The 21,648-nt window shown below is 40.4% G+C and overlaps 2 protein-coding genes across 4 annotated transcripts; one reads left to right on the top strand and one right to left on the bottom strand.

The window, feature by feature from the left end:
• Window positions 1-1,302: 1,302 nt before the first annotated feature.
• Window positions 1,303-7,532, top strand: LOC128600749 (uncharacterized). The gene is made up of 2 exons (XM_053613434.1): window positions 1,303-2,715; window positions 2,757-7,532. Exons 1-2 carry the CDS (start codon window positions 2,456-2,458, stop codon window positions 3,490-3,492), a joined length of 996 nt encoding a protein of 331 aa, XP_053469409.1. The 5' UTR covers window positions 1,303-2,455; the 3' UTR covers window positions 3,493-7,532.
• Window positions 7,533-11,462: 3,930 nt separating this feature from the next.
• Window positions 11,463-20,860, bottom strand: si:ch211-165g14.1 (retinoic acid-induced protein 1). Of its 3 annotated transcripts, XM_053612453.1 has the most exons (5): window positions 17,437-18,823; window positions 15,941-16,034; window positions 13,952-14,001; window positions 13,775-13,812; window positions 11,463-12,331 (listed from the first exon to the last, which is right to left on the bottom strand). In XM_053612453.1, exons 1-5 carry the CDS (start codon window positions 18,700-18,702, stop codon window positions 12,328-12,330), a joined length of 1,452 nt encoding a protein of 483 aa, XP_053468428.1. In that variant the 5' UTR covers window positions 18,703-18,823; the 3' UTR covers window positions 11,463-12,327. The 3 variants fall into 3 exon arrangements, with proteins under 3 accessions (XP_053468428.1, XP_053468427.1, XP_053468426.1); XM_053612452.1 differs by lacking the exon at window positions 11,463-12,331 and adding an exon at window positions 19,817-20,860 and having other exon boundaries at window positions 13,320-14,001; window positions 17,437-18,704; XM_053612451.1 differs by lacking the exon at window positions 11,463-12,331 and having other exon boundaries at window positions 13,320-14,001.
• Window positions 20,861-21,648: the final 788 nt, after the last annotated feature.

The following is a 21,648-nucleotide window of genomic DNA, read 5'->3' as shown; positions in this document are numbered from 1 at the left end:
CTGGATCTGGATCTGGATCCGGAATCGTTTCTTTACTAGAACAGAGCCCAATTCCTGCTTCGTGGCCCAAAACCCCGTTATGTAATTATGTCGTTACGCTTCATTAGGAACAGCGACGTAACGACTCAGATAGAAAGCCGTGCTGTAAAAACAAATGACATTTTTCCAGCTAAACCGGTGTTTTATTGAATTTATTTATGTTCTGTCCCGAGACAGACTGAGTGAGTGAGCGAGCGAGCGAGTGAGTGAGTGGCTCTGTCCGGGAAACGTCATAAAACCGTGGCGCCATAATTCTTAGAAAGATCCCGCAAACGTACGGCGTCTGTAAATCAGCCCCCAGTCCACTTCCCTGGTTCCTCTGTGTGTCAGGATCTTTCGCATCGGGGCCGTTGATTTATTTCCCAGAGATTTGTCACACACGCATCAATAGATACCGAGCCCGAGGCGCTGGCTTATAAATTAAACGACTGACATCAATAGGAGGAAGTGGTGCCAGGAGCAGTGTGCTCTATCTGACTGTCTTTACAGGGAGAAATTCCACCGAGGCCTTGTTTATACTCCTGTTTTTGTGTGTGTGTGTGTGTGTGTGTGTGTGTGTGTGTGTGTGTGTGTGTGTGATTGACAAGAATTTCCACTGAACGTCCCTGAACTGAGGAAAAAAAAAACATTACTTCAAGCTCACTCAAGCTGTGTGTGTGTGTGTGTGTGTGTGTGTGTGTGAGAGAGAGAGAGAGAGAGAGAGAAGATTGTCAGATCACTTTCAGCTATATGAGACAGGTGTGAGAGCTCAACAAACACACACACAAACACACACACAAACACACACACAGAGGAAAATCATCCATAAGAGTGTGTTATGCGTGGTCATGTGACCAAGCATTGACCTTCTCATTGCCCCAGAAATACCCTTGGAAGCATGTTGAGCAAACATGCTGCCAATAGTTTAGACATCCCTTAACCCATCCTTGGCGACACACACACACACACACACACACACACACACACACACAGAGTGGCAGTGCCATTCTACCGACAGCGCCATGGCAACAGCCGCTATGTCACTGAGGCGACTATTTTCTCATGATGTCATGAATTCATTCCAGTCGCTTCGCTCCAATGCACTATTGTTGCCACAAAATAATAAATGATGGTCCCGGCTATTCACGACACGACGCTAGACTTCACGCATACCGCACATTTTTAGGTAAATTGGGTGTTTATTTATTACATTTTATGAACTGTCTGGAAAAAAAAGCGTGTGATTTTGTTGTAAAACAAAAACAAAACAGCCCCTATTTTTCTCTTGACGTTAACGAAACGAAGAAAAAACCCCCACAGCTTGTCGCGTTACCGATAAACCGCAAAAAAATGACCTCTGTCCCGACGTTCCGACCGTTACAAAGCGCTGACACTGGAGACTCCTTCCATACACGTTACATAAACGTCTCCTCACTTCAAGAACAGTTCACCGTATTCTCGTTTTTTAATCCGTTTATCTCCAACGTCCGGCGTACGAGTCCGCGTGAGCGAGCTGTTGCTATAGAAACGGTAACGTATTAGAACGAGAGCGCTAATATAAACCTGCGCTACTCTCCGAGCTGCTGTTAGAGAGAATGAATCGACAACCTTCTGACCAATCGCCACCCAGAACTCAACAGCTGCTTTGGTTCGAACATGTCATCGTTTCTATAGAAACAAAAACGAACACCGGGACGTGTACGGTACACCGGGACTCGCGCGAGACTGGAACTAACTTCTTTTCAGGGATGTTCCACAACGTTTCTACCCGGTCGTTTCTTGCGTCTTGGATATCCGGGTTCTCTCAAGCCTTCAAGCTGATTAAAAACGCTACACCTACAGGAAATTGTAACAACAACAGTCGCTCTGAAATCGCTCTGCACGTCTCACCTCGAACCGTCCACCGGCGTTTGCTTTCGCACATCAGACCTGACGTTGATTGGACAGCCTGGCTGGGCTGATGGTGCAATTTCAGCAAATCCATGCGCGTAATAGACGGCGATTACCGGAGCGTCTCGGAGCTGAGGGGATTATAGATGGCTAACGCGAACACAGTGACACACTGACAGACCTGTTCACGTGGTCTTGCATCAACTGAAAGAATGGTAAGTGAGAAATAAACCGAACAAAGTGGGAACGGAATTCGGAGAAGCCTGGCCAAAATAGAGAAACGGAAGACGTAAAGATTCAACAGCGGTCCGTAAACGTTCCTTTACGTCTGAAAGGCAATCTGAAATCCAGACAGAGTCTCAGCGTCGGATTTAAACTTCCGGAAGCAGAAGTCTTCAAGTCTGAAGAAGCACAAGGCTTATAACTAATGGGTTTGTAGTGCATGTAGAAGTAATTTCCTACAAAACAGAGAAGACTGTAATACAGTAATGGAGTACTGTCATTCATGTAATACAGTAAAGCCCAATAGAGCTCTTATAGAAGGCTTATGGAAATCTTATGGCGGTCTTATGGAAGACTTATGGAGGTCTTATGGAAGGCTTATGGAGGTCTCATGGAAGTCTTATGGAGGTCTTATGGAGGTCTTATGGAAGTCTTATGGAGGTCTTATGGAGGTCTTATGGAAGTCTTATGGAAGGCTTATGGAGGTCTTATGGAAGACTTATGGAGGTCTCATGGAAGTCTTATGGAGGTCTTATGGAGGTCTTATGGAAGTCTTATGGAAGGCTTATGGAGGTCTTATGGAAGGTTTATGGACTTATGGAGGTCTTATGGAGGTCTTATGGAAGGCTTATGGAAGGCATATGGAGGTCTTATGGCAGTCTTATGGCAGTCTTATCGAAGGCATATGGAGGTCTTATGGAAGTCTTATGGCAGTCTTATGGAAGGCATATGGAGGTCTTATGGAAGGCTTATGGAAGGCATATGGAGGTCTTATGGCAGTCTTATCGAAGGCATATGGAGGTCTTATGGAAGTCTTATGGCAGTCTTATGGAAGGCATATGGAGGTCTTATGGAAGGCTTATGGAAGGCATATGGAGGTCTTATGGCAGTCTTATGGCAGTCTTATGGAAGGCTTATGGAGGGCTTATGGCAGTCTTATGGAAGGCTTATGGAGGGCTTATGGAGGGCTTATGGAGGTCTTATGGCAGTCTTATGGAAGGCATATGGAGGTCTTATGGCAGTCTTATGGCAGTCTTATGGAGGTCTTATGGAGGTCTTATGGAGGTCTTATGGCAGTCTTATGGAAGGCTTATGGAGGGCTTATGGAGGTCTTATGGAGGTCTTATGGCAGTCTTATGGAAGGCATATGGAGGTCTTATGGCAGTCTTATGGCAGTCTTATGGAGGTCTTATGGAGGTCTTATGGAGGTCTTATGGCAGTCTTATGGAAGGCTTATGGAAGGCATATGGAAGGCTTATGGAGGGCTTATGGAGGTCTTATGGCAGTCTTATGGAAGGCATATGGAGGTCTTATGGCAGTCTTATGGAGGTCTTATGGAGGTCTTATGGCAGTCTTATTTAGTAATGAGTCTGAATTTAAGATATTTCATTCACAAATATCTTGCAGAATTTTGTGGACATTTCCCAACATTAAATGGACCTATAAATGTATGAAACCCGTCGCTGATTATTTTCCTGCTATATCAGCACGACACTGTCGTGTTTCATTCCTTACTTGGAATAACAATGTCTTCCTGCCTATTCATAAACCTGAAGCACGTGGTGCTATTTATGAACTAAAATAACTATTTAAAGATTTCTATTTCATTGGACAAATGAAATGTTTACGCAGTCAGTTTTCTCGAGTCTGGGTTCGGTTCCTGTCAGAACACTCCCAAAAATTCCGACTTGGGATTCACTGCCTGAGGTCGAAACGTGAAGGTTTTTTTTCCCCCTCAATCAGAAGGTGGGAATTGCGATTATTCCCGTATGACGTGAACGCAGCATTAGCATAACTGAAAGCTGTGTGGTCCCGTGAGAACGCGGTGTCGCTTGGGATGAGACACGGTTGAAAGGGGCCCTGCTTTTTTTGGTCCGGGGTCATTAAGGGACTCTGGGATAGTCGCTTCAATGATTCCCCCTGCAGGGAGACTGAAAAGAATTGAACCAAACCGTTCGATCGTAGACCAAATCAAGAATCTTCCAAATAAACACACATTCTTTTCATCTGAATTTCCTATTCATTCTCGACAAGGTACGACTCTTACAACCCGGTTTACTCAAGGGCTTTACAACCAGCGCGTGATTGTGTACGGATTCGTACAGCGGATTTTGGGTTCTTCCGTTGGGTACCGTTCTTTAGAAACACACCCGAGCCCTGAAAGAGTTTGATCTAATGCGAAGAAAAGCTAAACGTCATGATTTTTGTCCTTTCTTTTCTTCTTCTCTTTTGTAGAGAACCTTACGTATGTAAAGTTTTTTTTTTTTTTTCGCGTGCGGTTTCGTTTTCTTGGATTCGTCGAAGCCGAGCTAGCGGTGCGGTGGAATGTAGACAAGTTCGGAGACAAATCCACTATTAATGCACATTCAGAAAGCGCCTTCTCGCTCTTAAAGCACGTCTGACTTCAATGCCGTCTCCCTGACAACCATATCCCTCCTTCGACCCCTGACCTTTGACCCTTCACGGTGCATAATCGAACGAAGAAGCTGCGAATGAGTCCGGTGGGGGGGCAGACGAGGTCATGTCACGGCACACACAAATGAAGACCATTGTGATGGCGATAATGATCATTGAGCTGAGCAGGAAACGGCGCACACACACACACACACACACACACACACACACACACACTGAAAATGTCTTCATGATAAATGAGTTTCTGTGCAGCACAATGGAAGAGGAGAACGGCAGGTAGGAACACGCAAACAGAGTGAGAGTGACGGATGGATTGAAACGGAATTAAAAGACGGTTAGAATATGGTGTGAACAAACGAATCGCCTCCCGTGAGTCGACTCATCGAATCTTAAGCAGGCTCTTAACAGTTCCGTAACACGGAGATGTTTAAAGTAGCTCTGAACTTAAGGACGTGATGTTTGACCTGTAAGTGCTTGGGCACAGAGTTCACACACTGGTCATTTAATAATGTCTTAGTCGCACAGCTAAACACTTCACACACACACACACACACACCAGGAAATCCCTGCGCTTACCCATAAACTCCTACATAGTATCTGTAGTATCGATATTTGAATAGATTCTGTACTGTAAGAAAGGAATAAAACACTGTGTTGTGCTGCTTTAGGAAAATAATCAACAAAGGAGTGGTGTGATGAAGCAGAGTCACTGTCACCACCCTTAAGGATTCATTATTTTCCCATGACAGCACGTCCTGCCGTGTTTTATTCCCCTTATATCACAGCGATTTCCCCACGGTTGCAACGTTTTACTAAAAAGCGACTTTTTATCCGTTTATAGTTACATTTACTGTTGGGGAACGTCTACAAAACACGTTCGTTCCTCTTCTTACTTACGTCGTAGCAGCTATAAATGTACTGTCGCTCCCTCCCCGGCTTCTCTTTATTCTTTTTCTTGAAGTTATTCTTGAAGCACTGACACTGGAGACTCCTTCCTTCCATGATAAATAAACAAACGGCGATTAGAAAACGTCACCGCGTCGACGGTCACGCCGGTTTGTTACGCGCGTCCGACGCACGACCGGCGGCGATGTGTTAGCATGAGTGCATTAATAACGTTAAAAACGTTTACCGATCTGCGGTTGAATCGAATTACAGCCGACATTTTGGAATGTTTCGGAGACTTGGAGCGCCTCATCCTTCAACGTCCTCGTGCTATTCCCGAGCTGTTAAACCTCACAATGAGGTCGTTGTCTCATACAGGAAGCCGGTCTTTCGCTGACTCACCTCTTTGCCAAACAGGACCACAGATCAGCAGTGTTAGGAATGAGTGCTGTGAGTGAGTCAGGAGCAGAGTCGCTTGGCCTTCAGTGTGTAATCACCTGATCAATGCCCTGTTTATTACGGACACAGTGGGGCAACAGAGAGACTTCTGTGTCCGGACGCGCTGCGGTGCGGTGTACGGACACATAGAGCAGGTTTCTGACGCGTGCGCTTTGTTTGAGTACTAACAAGAAAACACACCAATACTCCATTAAGTGCTGGCATGCGTCTGTGCAGCAGCGTTAAAGGAATACTCCAGCGTGTGTGTGTGTGTGTGTGTGTGTGTGTGTGTGTGTGTGTGTTTCCTTGAACTGAGGGGAAAAACCCCCGTTTACTTCAAGCTCACGCGTAATGGAAGTCTAAGTTCAGTTGTTAAATGGTTTGTTTTTTTGCAAAACATTTTTGTCCACTGTCATGAGTTCCTTAGCACTTTTTTTTTTTGTGGTAAATTTAGGACTGGTATCCCTAATTTAGGACTGGTATCCCTAATAACGATGATAATTATAATTATGAGATAGCGGGTCATAATTCCGAGATGCTGTCCTCATAATTTTCGAGATACTAAGCCGTGATTTTTAGATAACAGGTCAACATTTTCAGTTAACAGAATAGACTTCGTAACTCGAAATGAACACTCAGTATCTCAGAATGATGACTTTAATTATCTCATAATTATGACTTCGTATCTCAAAATGATTACTGATGATCTCAATGATGATAGTATCTTGAAAGGATGAATTGTCTCGTAATTATGACTTAGTATCTCAAAATGTTGAATTATCTCAACTTTGTGACTTATAGTATCACGAAATTATGGCTTGTTTTAATTATGATTTAGTATCTCGTAACGATGAATTATCTCATAATCATGACTTAATATCTCGTATTGATTAACTATCTCAATTATTAAAATATCTCATAATGATGAATTATCTCATAATTATGACTTGTTTTAATTATGATTTAGTATCTCGTAATGATGAATTATCTCAATTAATTCAATATCTCATAATGATGAATTATCTCATAATTATGACTTGTTTTAATTATGATTTAGTATCTCGTAATGATGAATTATCTCAATTAATTCAATATCTCATAATGATGAATTATCTCATAATTATGACTTGTTTTAATGATGACGATATCTTGTAATGATGAATTCTCATAATCATGACTTACAGTATCATGAAATTGACTTGTTTTAATTATGATTTAGTATCTCGTAATGATGAATTATCTCAGTTATTACAATATCTCGTAATGATGACTTCTCTCATAATCATGACTTAATATCTCATTGATTAACTATCTCAATTATTAAAATATCTCATAATGGTGAATTATCTCATAATTATGACTTGTTTTAATTATGATTTAGTATCTCGTAATGATGAATTCTCAATTATTACAATATCTCGTAACGATGACTTATCTCATAATTATGACTTGTTTTAATGATGACAATATCTTGTAATGATGAATTCTCATAATCATGACTTATAGTATCATGAAATTATGACTTGTTTTAATTATGATTTAGTATCTCGTAATGATGAATTATCTCACTTATTACAATATCTCATAACGATGACTTATCTCATAATCATGACTTAATATCTCGTATTGATGATCTCAATTACTATAATATCTCGTAATGATGAATTATCTCATAATTATGACTTGTTTTAATGATGACAATATCTAGTAAGGATGAATTCTCATAATTATGACTTATAGTATCACGAAATTATGACTTGTTTTAATTATGATTTAGTATCTTGTAATGATGAATTATCTCATAATTATGACTTGTTTTAATTATGACGATATCTTGTAATGATGAATTCTCATAATCATGACTTACAGTGTCATGAAATTATGACTTGTTTTAATTATGATTTAGTATCTCGTAATGATGAATTATCTCATAATTATTACAATATCTCGAAATGATGACTTATCTCATAATTTATGACTTAGTATCTCAAAACTATGAGACATTACCTAGAATTTATAACTTGCTTTCTCATGATTTTGCCCTTTTTTTTTTTTTTTTTTTGAAGTGGAGGAAATGGGCTTCCATACACCACAAAACCTTTGGAAAAGTCTAAAGCAACCTGTACTTTTTTTTTTTTTTTTTTCTTTACTGCACCGTCGCTCCACCCTCACACCTTTATCGCTCGGTGTCGGTTCGAGTTTCTGCGTTTATTAAACTTTTATTAAACATTTAAAAGTGACTTACATTACGTTTGGCTTCTCGGTTCTGTCGTATATGAAGTCGATATTTTCAAACTACTTTTTATACCTGAAAACCTTCAGAGTCATGAAGTAAATAAAGTAAAAGAAAAGAAGTTAAACATACTGTATTTCTCGAAGTTTAACCGAGAATTCTGGTGTAAAGGTGCGACCGGGTATGAATACACTCTCCAGATTGATCAGATAGTACATCCTAAACGAATATGAATACAGACACGGAAAACTGGCAGAGCGTCGGAATGCTTTCCAGAAAGTTCTACGTTTAAATAACAATAATAATAATAATAAAAAAAAAGGGTTTGAGGATTTTACTTTAATCCGGTGCTGGGTATCAGATGGGACAGTTTAATAGTCATGAAGGACGTTGAAAGACCCTGACGTCATTAAGACACTCTTCTTGATGCACAACACGACGTGGTGCTCGAACACACCGACTGAACCCGGGAATTCGCTGAATCGTGGGTCTTTCCAGACGTGTCTCGTGTTCTTCCATTCGACGTTTCACAGCTACCGAGCTATAAAGCGACAAAAGTTACAAGTTTCTTATCGGTGCAACAGCAGCATGAGGTTTCATGTTCATAAATAAAACGCTCAAGGCGGTGTTGTGCACATTCAGCTGCGTGCATCAGCAAATCATTAACATTACAGGAGCTAAATCGAGCACTGAGAGAGCGGACGAGCCTGCTGAGGAGCACAAGTGTGAGCAACAGCTGAGTCGTCAGCTGTATAAAGAATGGCTGAGCTCAGGGAAAGTGCTGAGAAAGCACACACACACACTCTCTCTCTCTCTCTCTCTCTTGCCCACTGTAAGGTTTGCTACATGCACACAGAGCAACTCTGAGCATTTATGCATTCAAGGAAACACTCAGGATTGACCCCAGGGTCATGAGCTCTGACCCCCAAGAGGTCGGAGCTGCGTGATGCTATCAGGCTGAACAAACACTGTGAGCCACAGGTGCGTGATGATAGCAGCCTCCGCAGGCCCACAGAGAAACACGATGGCACACGCTTTTCACGAGACGTCTCGCACCATGAACAAACAACTCGAGCGTGAGGGAGGAAAACACACCATTGTCACGTCAGCTCGAGATAACACACACACACACACACACACACACAGAGCGAATAGATATATTTATAGAAGCGCCTTAAAATTCAGCTTCACGGTGCTGTTGAATTCCAGTCACTGCCCTGCGTGTGTGGAGTTCGTATGTTCTCCCCGTGCTGCAGGGGTTTCCTCCCCCAGTCCAAAGACATGCCAGGTAGGCTGATTGGCGTGTCTAAAGTGTCCGTAGTGTATGAATGTGTATGTAAATGTGACCTGTGATGGATTGGCACCTCGTCCAGGGTGTACCCCGCCTCCTTGGACTAGGCTGCAGGTTCCACGTGACCCTGAAGGATAAGCGGTATAGAAGATGGATGGATGGATGGATGGATATTAACGTGCTCGTTTCTATCTAATACGTCATCGTCGCTATAGTAAGAGCTCGTTCACAGGGACTTGTACGGCGGACGCTCCACATAAACGGATTAAACACCGCGTGTAATCGTCGACACTGTGAAGTTTTCAGTAATTTATGGAAGGAGTCTCCAGTGTCAGACTGTTTATAGCTGCTGTGATGTACGTGAGAACAGGAACCAGCCTTCTCGTAGACGTTCCTCGACGTTAAATGTAACTGTGAATGGAGAAAACGCACGACGGGTCAAATTGCTGTGGTGTAAGAGGAATAAAACACTTCAGGACCAGCTGTGGTGGGAAACGGCGACTCCCAGCGTGCGGCCTGATCGGGGTTGACGTGTGACAGCAGCCTGAAATGTTAACGCAAAACAAAGCAGGAAGTGAAAAGGGATCAAAAAGGAAGGAAGGAAGGGAAAAAAGAGAGAGAGATATTTATATGTTTTTCTACATTTGGTTTTCATTACAAGGAACACACATCATTTGGTTCTCCGATCTGAAACGAAGAAAAACATTGCTTGATGGAAGACAGACGCACGGTAGGTGTGGGAGATTTAAAAAGGGATTTCTAAGCGAGGATCCACACCGACTGCAGTCTCACGCCAGATTAGTGTTAAGCTGCGGCGTGTAAATCCGTCACGGTTATTCTGGAAGGTCACGTAGTTCAGACTCTTCACTGATCTCCTCATCGATCACACCCACTGCGTTATCACCGCACGTATTAAGCGTAACTGCATTCTGACCTCACGTGTAATAAACCACGGCGAGCTGGAGCGAGGGAAACGCAGACAGCTCGTACACGGACGTGTGTGCCGTGGGGGGGGGGGGATTCTCGCGTCATGTGTTACGAAGCCACAAAAACCACACCCATGCACAGCGTTGAAATACTCTCTTCAGAGTCGCTGAAGCATGATCAGAAAGTTGATTGAAGTTGCTAGGTGACGTCATGGACTAATTTACATATTCAGCGATTCGTCTTGATCATGTGATCAGCGATTGGTCGACGGGAACAAATGTGATCAGCGATTGGTCGACGGGAACAAATGTGATCAGCGATTGGTCGACGGGAACAAATGTGATCAGCGATTGGTCGACGGGAACAAATGTGATCAGCGATTGGTCGACAAGAACAAATGTGATCAAGTGATTGGTCAACAGGAACAAATGTGATCAGCGATTGGTCGACGGGAACAAATGTGATCAGCGATTGGTCGACAGGAACAAATGTGATCAGCGATTGGTCGACAGGAACAAATGTGATCAGCGATTGGTCGACGGGAACAAATGTGATCAGCGATTGGTCGACAGGAACAAATGTGATCAGCGATTGGTCGACGGGAACAACAGCCATCAGCGATTGGCCGACGGGAACACTGGCTTTTGACACTGTGAACACTGTGACGTGAGCTGGAGAGCCGTATCAAGTGCAGGACTCTCGCTGACATCTGCTCAGTCACTAAAGGTTTGTAAAAAGTCGCCAAATCTAGAGATAAAGCCCATGAACACGGTAGCCGTGGAAACGTGCCATTAACACACTTTTTCCACAAGCGGGCTTTAGAGATAAGTCACTTGAACAGCTGCATGAATAAAAGACCCAAGTGCATTCACGCAAAGAAAACGGTGATGGGAGAAAGAAAGCAAAAAAAAAAGAAAAAAGACAAGAAAAGGAAGGAAAAAGAGAAAGAAACACACAAGTAAGACAAAGACCAGGAAAGAGAGAGAGAGAGAGAGAGAGAGAGAGAGAGAGAGAACAAGAGAAAAGATAAGAGAAAGAACAAGTGTTATTCAGGTCCTGAACTGAGACACCAGTTTCAGCGGAGTGTAACTTCAGCACCACCATCAGGCCACACACACACACACACACACACACACACACACACAGTGTAAAAAATGTTTATTAGAACATACAGATAAAAAAAAAAAAAGGGCATAGGGTGAAATCCTACACACGCCTTCTCCAAATCTCAGGCCATAAACTTTGTCTCCTGGACAAAAAGTGCAACAGACACACAGACGTCATGTCCGATCACCTGAACAATAATAATAATAACAATAACAATAATAATAATAATAATAATAATAATATTTAAAAATCCCTGTATTTGTAAAGTGCCAAAAAGTGTGTAGACATTTCAGCTGAGGTTGTTCATCTGTGAATAAATACACGTAGGCATTAATCATAAATAAGAATAAATATGTTAACGTATAGTGCATACAGTACCGTCTGAGCAGAACCGGCACGCCCAGCATCACAGACTGGTGTTACATACAGAGCAAACCACTGGGAGATCTCAACCGTCCCAACAATTAACAACACCCTTTACATTTCAATCATAAATACAGCACATTTTGAAAAGAAATCCAGCACCGGGCCCTATCGAGTATAAAGTAAAAAAATAAAAATAAAAAAATGCAAACACCCTTTTGGTTGGAAAACAATAATAACAACAAAACAAAACAACAACAACAAAACAAAACAATAACAACAAAAAACACATTATTAAAAAAACAAGTGGACGAACATCAGGCTCTGAAATCCGATAAAGGAACGAGGCGTGGCTGAATAAAAACTTTCAGCGCCCTCAAAATTTTGAAAAAAGGCAGCGGCAGTGAAGGTGAAGGCAGTCGGGTTTCAGAGACGTTCCTCTACATGTGAGGAGAATGTAAACACTTCAATACTGTACGTGAAGGACAACAAACCCTGATGTGAACTCTCACGCCCATTCCGAAAAAATCACACGAGTTCACCTGCCGGAGAGAACACAAAGAACATTACTATTACTATTATTATTACATCTATTACTATTATTATTACTATTATTACATCTATTACTATTACTATTATTATTACTATTATTATATCTATTACTATTACTATTATTATTACATCTATTACTATTATTATTACTATTATTATATCTATTACTATTACTATTATTATTACTATTATTATATCTATTACTATTACTATTATTATTACTATTATTATATCTATTACTATTATATCTATTACTATTATTATTACTATTATTATATCTATTACTATTACTATTATTATTACTATTATTATATCTATTACTATTACTATTATTATTACTATTATTATTATATCTATTACTATTATTATTACATCTATTACTATTACTATTATTACTACTATTATTATTACATCTATTACTATTATTATTACTATTATTATATCTATTACTATTACTATTATTATTACTATTATTATTATATCTATTATTATTATTATTACATCTATTACTATTACTATTATTATTACATCTATTACTATTACTATTATTATTACATCTATTACTATTACTATTATTATTACATCTATTACTATTATATCTATTACTATTACTATTATTATATCTATTACTATTACTATTATTATTACTATTATTATTACATCTATTACTATTACTATTATTATTATTACTATTACTACTACTATTATTATTACTATTATTATTACTACATCTATTACTATTATTATTACTATTACTACTACTATTATTATTACTATTATTATTACTACATCTATTACTATTATTATTACTACTATTATTATTACTATTATTATTACATCTATTACTATTATTATTATTACTATATCTATTATTATTATTATTTTTATTTCTATTATTATTATATCTATTTCTATTATTTTTATTACTATTATTATTATTACTATTACTACTATTATTATTATTATTATATCTATTACTATTATTATCATATCTATTTCTATTACTATTATTACTATTATTATTCTTATTACTATTATTTTTATTACTATTATTATTACTATTATTTTTATTACTATTATTACTACTACTATTATTATTATTATTATTTCTCAGTACTAAACAGCACACTTGTATGATTGAACAATATCATTAAATATTCGTCAGGGTCCATCCGTAATAAATGAAGAACAATAATGCAAAAGAGAGAAAAATAAAAAGCAATAAAAAGACCAGGGGGAAACTGATGAGTTCTATAAATCGGAGCTTGCACTCTATCTCTCATTTTATGATTATTAATATTGTGATCATTTTAATCGCTACATTTTAATTCTAATTTATTTAAAAAAAAAAAAAACTGTGTTAAAGCTAAAAATAAACAAAAAGTACAATAACAAATTGCCGTGATGGTCATCCACAGCCTTTACAGCGTCACCTGTTCTGCAGTCTGCTCACGCCGAGTCCTGATTTACTCTGAGGAACAAACAACAAACAGTTATTTATTATTAGTACAATAAATAAACACAGCAACCAGCATAACAAATATCTAATACTGACTAGATCTTAATGGTGTGGGTGTGTGTGTGTGTGTGTGTGTGTGTGTGTGCGCTACCTTGTGCTTCGGACATCTCAGAGTAAAGTTTTCCTCATTAAACACACATTCTGTAAAAAAAAACAAAAAACAGCTCTCAAACGAGACAAGCGAGACACGCGAGGTGGAGTTTACACACGTCTCACAAATACACACAGACAAGATGAGCACCGCTGACATCCGCATGTACAGACTCTGGCATCTCTCCAGGATTCGATTTAGTTTTGAAGTCTGATATCTGTCTACAGCGTGTGCAGCGTGCGTGAGATTACTACAGGCAGGTCAACTCTGTTTACTGAAAACTCACTGCTGAGAGCGGCTTTCTGGAAGTTTCCGGATGAAAACGAGAACGGATCTGTGTTTACACTAAACGCGGTCAGGAGAAAATCCAACAAGACGGCGAGAAAGTGACGTCAGTATCCGATGTCGACAAAACGTCAGCGTGAAGGAACGAGAGACGGTTTCTGATGTTCGTAGACGCTACGTTACGATTCCGATGCGCGACGATATTTGACGGTACCGTTAATCTGATACGATTCTTAAGGTTAGGATTTGAGGGGAGTGCGGAGTCGGAGGTTCACACACCTCGAGACGTTGCTCGGATGTTTTATTTCAAGACATTCGTCAAGACGTTCGTCAGACGCGAGACATTTTTGTCCTTAAAACGCTCTCGAGTGTGTGTAACTAATTTATTACGCATCCCATCTCAAGCCTCCGTCACCAACGGAGCAGTTATTGGGGAGAGAGAGAGAGTGAGGGAGGGAGAGAGAGAGTGTGAGAGAAAGAGAAAGGAAGAGAGAGACAGAGAGGGAGCGAGAGAGAAAGAGAGAGTAAGAGAGAGGGAGAAAGAGAGAGTGAGAGAGAGGGAGACAGTGAGAAAAAGCGAGAGAGAAAGAGAGTGAGTGAGAGAGAAAGAGTGTGTGAGAGAGAGTGTGAGAGAGAGAGAGAGTGTGAGAAAGATAGAGTGAGAGAGAGAGAGATTGAGAGAGAGAGTGAGAAAGCTAGAGAGAGAGAGAGTAAGAGAGAGTGAGAAAGATAGAGTGAGAGAGAGAGAGAGATTGAGAGAGAGTGAGAAAGCTAGAGAGAGAGAGAGATTGAGAGAGTGTGAGAAAGTTAGAGTGAGAGAGAGAGAGAAAGTGAGTGAGAAAGCTAGAGTGAGAGAGAGAGTGAGAGAAAGATAGAGTGAGAGTGCGAGAGAAAGTGAGTGAGAAAGCTAGAGAGAGAAAGAGAGTGAGAGTGCAAGAGAGAGTGAGTGAGAAAGATAGAGTGAGAGTGCAAGAGAGAGTGAGTGAGAAAGAGAGAGTGACAGAGTGAGAGAGTGTGAGAAAGATAGAGTGAGAGAGAGAGTGAGAGAGTGAGAAAGAGTGAGAGAGAGAGAGTGAGAAAGCTAGAGTGAGAGAGAGAGTGAGAGAGAAAGATAGAGTGAAAGTGCAAGAGAAAGTGAGTGAGAAAGCTAGAGTGAGAGAGTGAGAGAGAGAGAGAGAGTGTGAGAAAGAGTGAGAGTGCGAGAGAAAGTGAGTGAGAAAGCTAGAGAGAGAGAGAGAGAGAGAGAGAGAGAGAGAGAGAGTGTGAGAAAGATAGAGTGAGAGTGCGAGAGAGAGAGAGAGTGTGAGAAAGATAGAGTGAGAGAGAGAGTAAGTTCCCGGGTTTTCCCCCATTTCATGTTGATAATATAAAAATATAAAAATAGAATAAATAAATAAATGAATACTGATAAGTCTACGTGTTCACAGGATTTTCCACAAAGGTCTACTGATGATCCATAACATCATGAAAACATTTCTCAAGACTCAGTTTTCCATATAAAACTGTCTTATATTTATCCTTTAAAACAGAACATGTAGACACTTAAGCCTGGTGGGACGAGTGTGGGGGCGATGGGGGGTTGGTGCTACGTCCCTGGACGATCCCACTGAATCTGATACGATTCCATTTAGATTCCTACGAAAGGAGAAGGCAGGAGATCTTTCCCCCGTTTAAACAGATCTGCTGTGGAGCACAGAAGCTTACCAGCCTGGAGAGCGCAGGGGAAATGGTATTTATTCGGGCAGCCTTTGAAGAAGCATCCCAGCGTAGCACCACAGCTGTGGCAACACGAGCAGACCTGAAACATTCACCACCACGAACAGTTCATATTCACTTTAGTCCAACTTCATACACTTCTGATACAACAGGTTTTGGAAAAGGGTTAGAAAAAGAATTGAGAATGGGTTTTGTTCCTCTGACACGCGAATGCAGAATTTGGAAAGAGGAGTGTATTGATGAGGTTTACACAGCCCTGTGTGTCGTTTACTCTCGCCCCCGCTGTCTCGGGTCACGTTACGAGTCATACTGTGTTGATCTTGGTATAAACTAACCGAGCTGCTGAACATCTGGTATGAACCATAATTTATTTATTACAGCTCAGCAAAACCGTCACTCTTATTTCCTGTTCATTCTTAATTTCCACAACTATACTGTATAGAGGGATATTAGTGGAATACTGGAGGAGTATAGGAGGAATATTGGAGGAATATTAGTGGCATATTGGACGAATATTAGAAGAGTACTGGAGAAATATTAGTGGAGTATTGGAGGAATATTGGAGGAATATTAGTGGAGTATTGGAGGAATATTAGTGGAGTATTGGAGGAGTATTAGTGGAATATTGGAGGAATATTAGAGGCGTATTGGAGGACTATTGGAGGAATATTGGAGGACTATTGGAGGACTATTGGAGGAGTATTGGAGGAGTATTGGAGGAATATTGGAGGAACATTGGAGGCGTATTGGAGGAATATTGGAGGAATATTAGTGGAGGTTTGGAGGAATATTAGTGGAATATTGGAGGAACATTAGTGGAGTATTGGAGGAATATTGGAGGAATATTAGTGGAGTATTGGAGGAATATTGGAGGAATATTAGTGGAGTATTGGAGGAGTATTAGTGGAATATTGGAGGAATATTAGAGGAGTATTGGAGGAATTTTGAGGAATATTGGAGGAATATTAGTGGAGTATTGGAGGAATATTAGTGGAATATTGGAGGAATATTAGTGGAATATTGGAGGAACATTAGTGGAACATTGGAGGCGTATTGGAGGAATTTTGGAGGAATAGTAGTGGAGTATTGGAGGAATACTTGAGGAATATTAGAGGCGTATTGGAGGAATATTGGTTGGAACATTAGTGGAGTATTGAGGAATATTAGTGGAATATTAGTGGAATATTGGAGGGACATTAGTGGAATATTGGAGGAATATTGGAGGAACATTAGTGGAGTATTGAGGAATATTAGTGGAATATTAGCGGAATATTGGAGGAATATTAGTGGAATATTAGTGACATATTGGAGGAATATTGTAGGTGTATTGGAGAAATATTGTAGGAGAATTGGAGGAATATTAGAGGAGTATTAGAGGAGTATTGGAGGAATCTGATTCTCACTGCCCTGTTTACCTGATGGAAAACCTCCACATAAACGTTTTCAAAAAAAACCTGAAACAAAGCCATGCTACATGAACTCACGGCTTGTTGCGCGATCCTGACCGCCTCCTCCAGTCCGTACAGCCTTCCTTTAACGAGGAAAACGCCTGCCGACCAGATACTGCAGTCCTCGTGAACCCAGCGTTCTCCGACCTCATCTGACGTCCGATTCTTCTTCGCGCTGGCATCTTCGTGTCTGTTTATCAGGAGATCCGCAGACGTCTTCCTCTCGGGTCCGTGGAGATGGTACGGTCCATGCAGGTCGCCCAAACCTGTGGCGTTGGCCATCCGGCCGCACAGGCAGCACATCTCGCCGGTCTGCCGCTTGCCCTCTGACCCGAGGCGTCCCAGCTGGAAACACGACGTGGTGGGGACGATCCCGGGGGACGTCACGGGCTGTCGGGGCTTCCTCGCCTGGAAGTCACCGTCTTCCTCGAAGTTGACGACGGTGCAGGCGGAGAACTCCATGCGGACGTATGGTGCGAAGGATTTCCCTCTGCTTTCTCGCTTCCCCTCCTTGCAGCTTACGTACTTCAGCTTGATCTCGGGTTCGTTTGAAGGAAACGCAGACGACGACGAGGATAAACCGGAGCGCTTCTTCTTCTTCCTCCTCCTCTTCGCCGCACTCGCTGTTGCTTTCTTGCCTGCTGAAGAACTGACGCACTGTTGGTTTCTCTGATTTTCCTTAGTCGCTGGCGCCCTCTCCTGGCTCGACGATGACGATGACGTTGATCCATTCTGTGTCGGCTTAAAGAAGTCTGTATTTTCCGCCTCTGAGGTAGACGGTACGTTTCTGGATTCCACCGAGTCGCTATCCTGGATCACGTCCCATTCTATCAGGTTCGGAGAAGAATTTTCGATCACACCGCTGTCGTCGCTGGAAATGCTCTCCACATGTACGGATCCGGAACACTCTGACGACAGGGTTTCGACGGCAGGTAACCAGGAACGTAATCGTGATGGAGGAGCGCCCTTCCTTTCGTTTTTTCCCCCTCCCGTCCTGTGCCGCCACTCGGTTTCTTTTACAGTCGCGTCATCAGTCTGGACGTTTCCCGTAGCGATCATCAGAGTCTTCGCAGGTTGCTGGGCGAGCCCGTTTGGCAGGGAGGCGTTTAAAGGCACACATGCGGACTCGTACCCGAACTCCGAGCGAGGAGGACGGATACCGTCGGTCCCTGAGGCGTGGTCGCTCCGGCTCCGCTTCTTCCGCACCAGATCCAGAGCCTCGGAGATCTGCTTGGTGAGATCCAGAGGTGTGGGAAGCGGATCCTGAAGATGCGTGACGTTCAGCCGGCTCAGAGGATCCATAACTAGAGATGAACACAGAAAGAGAAAAGAAAATCCTAACACCACAAACGTGCTCAGATCGCCAATCTCATGCACATTAGCGGGGGCGTTTTTTAAAAAAAATTTCCACCCTGACGTTTCGGCTTCCCGTTTTCAAATATTTAGCACATACGTCTTCAAAGAATGATTAGAAATGCTTTAAAATAAGGTTAGCAATCTTGTAATAACATCATTATTAAAATATTAAAGGAGGAATATTAGTCAAATTAATCTTTGGTGTTGCTATCGACGATACGATTCCTATATCCTGATCTTATCTCGATCTATTCACAGCAAAAAGCTAAATTAATTGATTCAATTACTTAAGTTAAAATGTTGATTGATATATATATATATATATCAATCAACATTTTAACTGTTAAATAATTAATAAAGATATGCAAATTATTTTTAGTCATTAAAACATTACTATATAAAATATGACAACTATTAAATTACAAAATTATAAAATAACATCGTTAAGCAGATCAGAGTGTCCTCAAATAAATCAATATTTTTTATTTATTTTTTTTTTAAATTCTATAAATTAATTAATAATTAATATAAATCACGGCTTGTTTTGGTGCCTTTAGGAAATTTAAAAGCCTAGGGGGGAAAAAGGTTTATAACGTCATAAATATTTTATTAACACAACTTCACCTATAAAGAATAATTTAATTAATTATATTATTATTATCTTAGTCGGATTTAGTTTTAGCTTTTTAAATTAAAATGAATATTCTTTGTTTATTAAAGAAGAGCTAAATTGCTAGTTAGCCTTCAGCTGTAGTTCTGGTGTGTAGCTCAGGGAGAGCTCAGGTGGCTACATAAATATATATATATTTTCAAATATATATATCATAATATGTACATTTCGGATAATTTAAATAAATGTTTATATTTTTACCATTTAAAGTGAATAAATATAGACATTTGACATTTATTAATACAGATTTGGAAGCTGTTTTGCTCACCTGAGCCGGCAAAATAAACTAGCCAACTGTGCTTAAAAAAAAAAAAAAAGAGTTAGCTTAGCTTAGCCTAGCATAGCCTAGCATTGCTTAGCATAGCATAGCTGTTAGCTAGCAGGACTTACCGGAGAAATATGTTCAATTCACCGAGTTCAGGAACATTAACCCCTGAAGGCGACAACACTAAAGGCACAAATTACTGAATAAAAAATATTTTTGTGTAAAATCGTACAATAAAACTGAATTATATGAATAAATATAAATAATATATATACATATATACAGCATATATATGTTTTTATATTATTTAAACAAATTAGCTGAACACTGTGACTCAGAGGGCTAACAGATTTTAAGATGGCCGACAGGAACCTTTTAACGTCCTTTAATGTCAAAATAAAAGTCACAACGTCACGGCAGCGATTACCGCGGCGCTGTTGAATTCTGGATTGTGATTGGTCAGAAGGTGTTGATTTTCTACAACAGCAGCTCTGACAGTAGTGCAGGTGCAAATCAAAAGGTTTATATTAATGCTATATTAAATGCTTTCTTTCTTTTTCTCTTCCTGTTCTTTCCTTCCTTCCTTATTTCTTTCTTTTCATTCCTTTGTTTCTTTTGCTGTTTTTTCTTTAAATATTTTTTCTCGTCTTTCTTTGTCTTTCTTTTGTTTCTCTTCCTGTTCTTTCCTTCCTTCCTTATTTTTCATTCCTTTGTTTCTTTTCCTGTTTTGTTCTTTAAATCATTTCTTCTCTTGTCTTTCTTTCTTTCTTTCATTTGTTTCTCTACCTGTACTCTCATTTAGATTGATATGACATGATATGTTGTTTTGTTTTTTATTGGTTTTGGTGTATTTATAATTCTTTTTAGAACATTGTACGGCACACTGCTCAACTGTGGTTGTTCTAATTGTGCTTTATAAATAAAGTGAGATGAGATGACATGGTTGTAACAGCTCATTCACAGCGACTTGTACGGCGGGCGCTCCATACACACACACACACACACACACACACACACACAAAAGATTTTAAGAAAGTGTGTGTAAACGTGTGGTTGATGTGGTCGAGTTTTCTGTAAGGAGACGTTTACGTAACACTTATGGAAGGAGTCTCCAGTGTCGGCTCTTTGTAACAGTCAGAGGTAAAGCTGTAACTTTAGGTTTCTGGACATCTTCGGGACAATTTTACGCTTTGCGGATTCGGGGGAACAAGCTGCATTTTTTTGTCTTATGAACTTGAAGAGAGCGATTCAGTAGAGAGGCTGGTCAGGGAATGACTGTTTATATCTTCTGTAACATAAGTGAGAACAGGAACTGACTTGTTTCAAGGATGTACCACAATAATTAAATGTAACTACACATTATACAGGTAAAAAAACAAACAAACATGGTGTTGTTCTTAAATGAAGAAAAAATAAAAATGATTGGCACCAACTCCGGTTTCCTCCCCCAGTCCAAAGACACGCATGGTAGGCTGATTGGCGTGTCTAAAGTGTCCGTAGTGTATGAATGGGTGTGTGAGTGTGTATGTGATTGTGCCCTGCGATGGATTGGCACCCTGTCCAGTGTGTACCCCGCCTTGTGCCCCATGCTCCCTGGGATAGGCTCCAGGTTCCCCGTGACCGTGAAGGAAGGATAAGCGGTATAGAAGATGGATGGATGGATGGATGGATGATTGGCACCAGGGTCTGAAATGATCTTTTTCCTCCACCTGCCACCAGAAACTAACAACGCTGTCTAAATAAAGTAAAGTCATCCTCACATGCATTCATTAAATTCAAATAAAACACTCAACTATTTAATCATACATTAGCAGATTTAACGGGCAAAACGTGTCCTCGTCTTCATCCTATTTTAGCCAGTCCCGCCTTTCTCCGCTCTCCGTTACCTTCCACGTTTCATTCAAACATCTCCTCTTTTCGGCGTGCTCCCCGTGACCTCACTTTGTTTTCTTTTCGG

The sequence above is a fragment of the Ictalurus furcatus genome, chromosome 24 (assembly GCF_023375685.1).
Source record: "Ictalurus furcatus strain D&B chromosome 24, Billie_1.0, whole genome shotgun sequence".
Taxonomy (NCBI): Eukaryota; Metazoa; Chordata; class Actinopteri; order Siluriformes; family Ictaluridae; genus Ictalurus; species Ictalurus furcatus.
The sequence above is the reverse complement of the archived record's forward strand: the minus strand, read 5'-3'. Positions and strand labels throughout refer to the sequence as shown.

What these genes read in the sequence shown, in the direction of transcription:
- LOC128600749 (XM_053613434.1), top strand. Translation starts at nt 2,456, where the DNA reads ATGGAAATCTTATGGCGGTCTTATGGAAGACTTATGGAGGTCTTATGG. An exon ending in TTATGGAGGTCTTATGGAAG is followed by an intron (nt 2,716 to 2,756) that starts GTTTATGGACTT and finishes GTCTTATGGAAG; the next exon opens with GCTTATGGAAGGCATATGGA.
- si:ch211-165g14.1 (XM_053612452.1), bottom strand. Translation starts at nt 18,702, where the DNA reads ATGGATCCTCTGAGCCGGCTGAACGTCACGCATCTTCAGGATCCGCTT. An exon ending in TCAGGATCGCGCAACAAGCC is followed by an intron (nt 16,035 to 17,436) that starts GTGAGTTCATGT and finishes TGAATGTTTCAG; the next exon opens with GTCTGCTCGTGTTGCCACAG. An exon ending in CCCCTGCGCTCTCCAGGCTG is followed by an intron (nt 14,002 to 15,940) that starts GTAAGCTTCTGT and finishes TTTTTTTTACAG; the next exon opens with AATGTGTGTTTAATGAGGAA.